Source organism: Monoraphidium neglectum (assembly GCF_000611645.1).
Source record: "Monoraphidium neglectum strain SAG 48.87 unplaced genomic scaffold scaffold03559, whole genome shotgun sequence".
Classification (NCBI taxonomy): domain Eukaryota; kingdom Viridiplantae; phylum Chlorophyta; class Chlorophyceae; order Sphaeropleales; family Selenastraceae; genus Monoraphidium; species Monoraphidium neglectum.
The window spans coordinates 2,183-6,100 of record NW_014010070.1 but is presented as its reverse complement, the minus strand read 5'-3'; the positions used below and the strand labels follow the sequence as shown (position 1 = coordinate 6,100).

Below are 3,918 nucleotides of genomic sequence, written 5' to 3'. Positions count from 1 at the left end.
GCTTCTGGCAGCGCGTGCCGTGCGTCAATCTGGCGAGTCGTTGCACAACGCAGCCTGTGGGAACCCAGCTGCGGCATGCGGCCTGCTGGCCGCGTGCAGTTCGACCGTGTCGAGCCCGGCGATGCTGCAAGAGCGCTTGCGCGGGCAGCCCGCTGCTGCAAAGCCACAGCACCCCTCCCCACGCCGCTGCTGGCTCCCTGCTCCCTGCTCCCTGCCTGCCCTCATCTACCAGCCCTCCAAACAGCGTTGGGCGGTCAAAACCCCGCCTCCCCCTGCGCTCGCTCTGCAGTCCCCATCCGCGCCCACTCGCGCCTGTTGCTGCGAGGGCAGCCCCCCTTAGTGCGCCCTGCAGCCTTGGCTCTTTTGCCCCATGGCGAGCGAGCGCGGTCCCCCCCCCCTTTGACCTTGATGAAGGGGCCGGGCAGGAAGAAGCCGTGGGCCAGGCCGATCTCAACGCCGCGCAGCAGCGGCGAGACACCGGTGCGGTAGGCGGGCAGGCTGGACAGGTACGACACCACCAGGGGCGACGAGGTCACGGGGGTCTCCAGCATGCTGACGAAGGGGTCGCCGTTGAGGGGCTGGATCACCTGGGCCTGTCGGTGGGGCGCGAGCGGCGCGGCGCGGGGCGGGGGAGGGCGTGGGCGGCGCGCCAGCAAACGCGACGCCGCCACTGCTACGCCCTCATCCGGCAGGTGTGCGTGCAGCCACGGCCCTGTCAGCTGCGCGCGGCCATTGTCATTGATCATCGTCATCGATGGCACGCTGCTTGGTCTGGTTTAGCACGGCATGGCTTCCAGCGACGTCCCAATGATGGTGGGTTCAAGGCTTGCCGTGTCGCCCTCCCTGCTACGGCCTCGTTTTGCTCTGGCATCAGTCGCCATGAGCACACCTTGTTCTCAGCGCGGCACAGCACGGACTTGCGCGAGGGCGCGCTGGCACGAAGGCCCAGACCAAGAGAGCGAGCCTGAAGGGCAGCCATGGCTGTCAAGGGATGTCTAAGATGATTGATGAATGCTTTCGTACACTTGACAGGCTATGCGATGCACGGGATCGTGCTGTGAGGGTGGCCTTGGCAGGTACGGGCGAAGATCAGTGATGCTGCCCCTCAAAATTCCGCTGTGGGAAGGGACGCACTCATGTGTAGGCAGAGACACGGCTGCAGCCAGTGCACTCTTAAGCAAGGGCTTGTAAAGTGCTGATCATGCGCACAGGTGCTGCGTAACCGCATGCGTTCAAACATGCGCTCGAGTGCGGCTTGCACAATGGCAGGGCCCCCCCAGGTAGCACCAGCTGCCGGGCGCATGGGGGCCGGAGGGAAGGGGGGGCGCAAATAGGATGTGTGGGGTGTTTGATTGCGTCGTGCAGGGCCTAGGAGGGCTGAACGACTAGCACTGTGTGCGCTGCTTCAGTTGCGCGTTCTGAGTCCGCCAATCCAGCTCACAACAAGCGCATCAAAGCTGGAGTCTGCACCACTGTCCTGGAGGCCGCCAGCCCCCCAAGACACTGGTCGTTGCGGTGTCGGCCCAGCAGCGCCGCTCGCTCCCTCCCCCCCTTCCCCGGGAATCCCCACTCTAAAATGTGAAATCATTTCTGTGCTGTGCTGCCCTCGCGCCTGTCCAAACATACCTCACTGCCGTGCTTCAAACTGATAACATCCACCCTGCTGGACCGCTTCCATGCTAGGGGGTGGCTTACATCACATACAGTGCGCAGCCCGGGGCTTGCGCCTCTGCCGGCAACACAGTTCACTGCGGTCGCAGGTATGAAGAGGCCACCAGTTGCAGGGGCAAAGAGGCTGCGAGAATCAGGATGCGTGCTATTGCAGGACAAATGGGACTCTCTCGAAGCGCGCCCTGTGCTCACCAAGCCTCCTGCCCGCTACTCTCCCCAGCCTGGCTCAAACCCACCACCATCTCTTGACCAAACCGAGTTCCACACGTGCTCACAGAGCGATAAACCTGGCACGGAAGGCCCGCGCGGCGCAGCCGCCGCCCTCCACGCGGTGGTGGCGCCTTGATCGAGGACGCCCGCGCCGCGCGTCCGCACGTCTAGTGCGGTTTCAGGGCGGAGACCTGCTCCACGGTGATGCCGGCTGTCATGTCACCCAACTTTTGTCGCGCGCGCGGCCGCTTGATCTCGCGGCCGCTCGAGCTCGCGAGCAGGGCCGCCGGTCTAGCTGCTGCTGATTGTCGGGCGGGCCGCCGCGCCCTGCCTCCCGCGAGCGGCCGCGCCCCGCTGCTGCCGCCGCTCAGCCGCGGCTGGCGATGTTGTTGCTGAGCCAGTCCAGGCCCTCGTACAGGCCCTCGCCAGACGTCGCGCACGTGCTCTGGATGTACCTGCGAATGGCATGGGGGACCGGGGACGCTCAGCACCGTACACGTGAGAGGCTGACTGGCTGGCAGATGCGTGCGTGTTGCACGGCAGCTACTGGGCTGGGTGATGACTTTCTTTGGTTCAACATTGAGGGATCGCGTGCAGGGCAGACGAAAGTGAAGATGGCAAACTCTTTCAAGGTGCATTCCAGGGGGTGGATGCAAAACAGGATGCTCCACCGCCCATGATGCTGGTTGGTTTGGGCAGCGCACCAGTGGCGCTGCCGGAGGGAGTGCAGGCCCAGCTTATCAGTGATCTCCGCTGCGTTCATGGCGTTGGGCAGGTCCTGCTTGTTGGCGAAGACCAGCAGCACCGCGTCGCGCAGCTCGTCCTGCGTCGCACAGAGGGTAGGCCATCAGGGCAGACGGCGAGATCAGAGGTCAGCTGACAAAAGCAAGCGCCAAGTGGCGATCATCCAAGTGCTCGTCTAAGCTGGCCGCACCAACTGCAGCTGTGGGAGTTTGTTGAACAGCAAGCCGTCTGGACGTGTCCCACGTCAACCGCGGATCATTGCCCGGTCGAACAGGGCGCAGTCAGTGCAGCGACTGCCCATATTGTGCGCACACGCACCTCGTTGAGCATCCGCTGCAGCTCGTCCCTGGCCTCGCCGATACGGTCGCGATCGTTGCTGTCCACCACAAAGATGAGCCCCTGTGTATTCTGGAAGTAGTGCCGCCACAGGGGGCGGATCTGCGAAGAGGCGCAGGGGGCGCGTTCGAAAAACGTCAGCACGGGAGCGGCGGATCGCTACGAGCGCTCCGACATGCATGGCACAGTGCAGCCGGCTTACATTCAAACCGTGATATCTCAGTCAACGGTAATTGCAACTAACAACATAACAAGCAGGGGCAACCTGATCGAGGCCAGGAAACACTGCCTTGAAATGAGGCACAACCCACCTTATCCTGGCCGCCCACATCCCAAACGGTGAAGCTAATGTTCTTGTATTCCACGGTTTCCACGTTGAAGCCTGCATGGACGAGAGGTTGGACACGCTCGCTTTGATGCACCTTGGCAGCAAAGCCGGCCGCCTCGAGCGGTCAACACGACCCAGCTCCTCACCAATGGTTGGGATGGTGGTCACGATCTCTCCGAGCTTGAGCTTGTAGAGGATGGTTGTCTTACCAGCAGCGTCCAGCCCCACCTGCGTGAGCCAAAACGCTGTTCAGCTGCGCCCGCAGAGCCTCTGAGCTAACCAGCAAGCGAAAGCTTACCATAAGGATCCTCATCTCCTTCTTGGCTATCAGCCGCGACAGGAGCTTGCTAATTGTGAGACCCATGGCTGCTAGGAGGTGGCAGCAACAGCCAACGTGGTGTAGGGGTCAAATATGGTTTTACAGTTAAAATATAACAGACGCGTGGATACAAACAGCGCAGGAATGGACTCGATCAAGTGTGAAGGGCGAGTGCGAAGCAGGCAACATGGAAGACGCAAGCTATGATAAGGACTCGCGCGCATCCATGCAGCAGTAGAGTTTATCAGAACCTACAGGCCATACTGTGCCCATTCCGAGCAGCCTTAACGAGCTCAGAACCACAACTTGG

General features: G+C 62.2%; 2 protein-coding genes across 2 annotated transcripts; both read right to left on the bottom strand.

Annotated features, from left to right (window-relative positions):
* Nucleotides 1-254: 254 nt before the first annotated feature.
* MNEG_12992 (Photosystem I reaction center subunit XI) lies at nucleotides 255-979 on the bottom strand (the record flags this gene model as incomplete). The annotated part of the gene is made up of 2 exons (XM_014038537.1): nucleotides 255-593; nucleotides 890-979. 2 exons carry the CDS (start codon nucleotides 977-979, stop codon nucleotides 255-257), a joined length of 429 nt encoding a protein of 142 aa, XP_013893991.1.
* A 1,269-nt stretch (nucleotides 980-2,248) lies between these two features.
* On the bottom strand, nucleotides 2,249-3,653 carry MNEG_12991 (ADP-ribosylation factor 1; the record flags this gene model as incomplete). Its single annotated transcript, XM_014038536.1, has 6 exons — nucleotides 2,249-2,336; nucleotides 2,586-2,704; nucleotides 2,944-3,063; nucleotides 3,273-3,343; nucleotides 3,436-3,517; nucleotides 3,588-3,653. The coding sequence occupies 6 exons, from the start codon at nucleotides 3,651-3,653 to the stop codon at nucleotides 2,249-2,251; spliced, it is 546 nt and encodes a 181-aa protein (XP_013893990.1).
* Nucleotides 3,654-3,918: the final 265 nt, after the last annotated feature.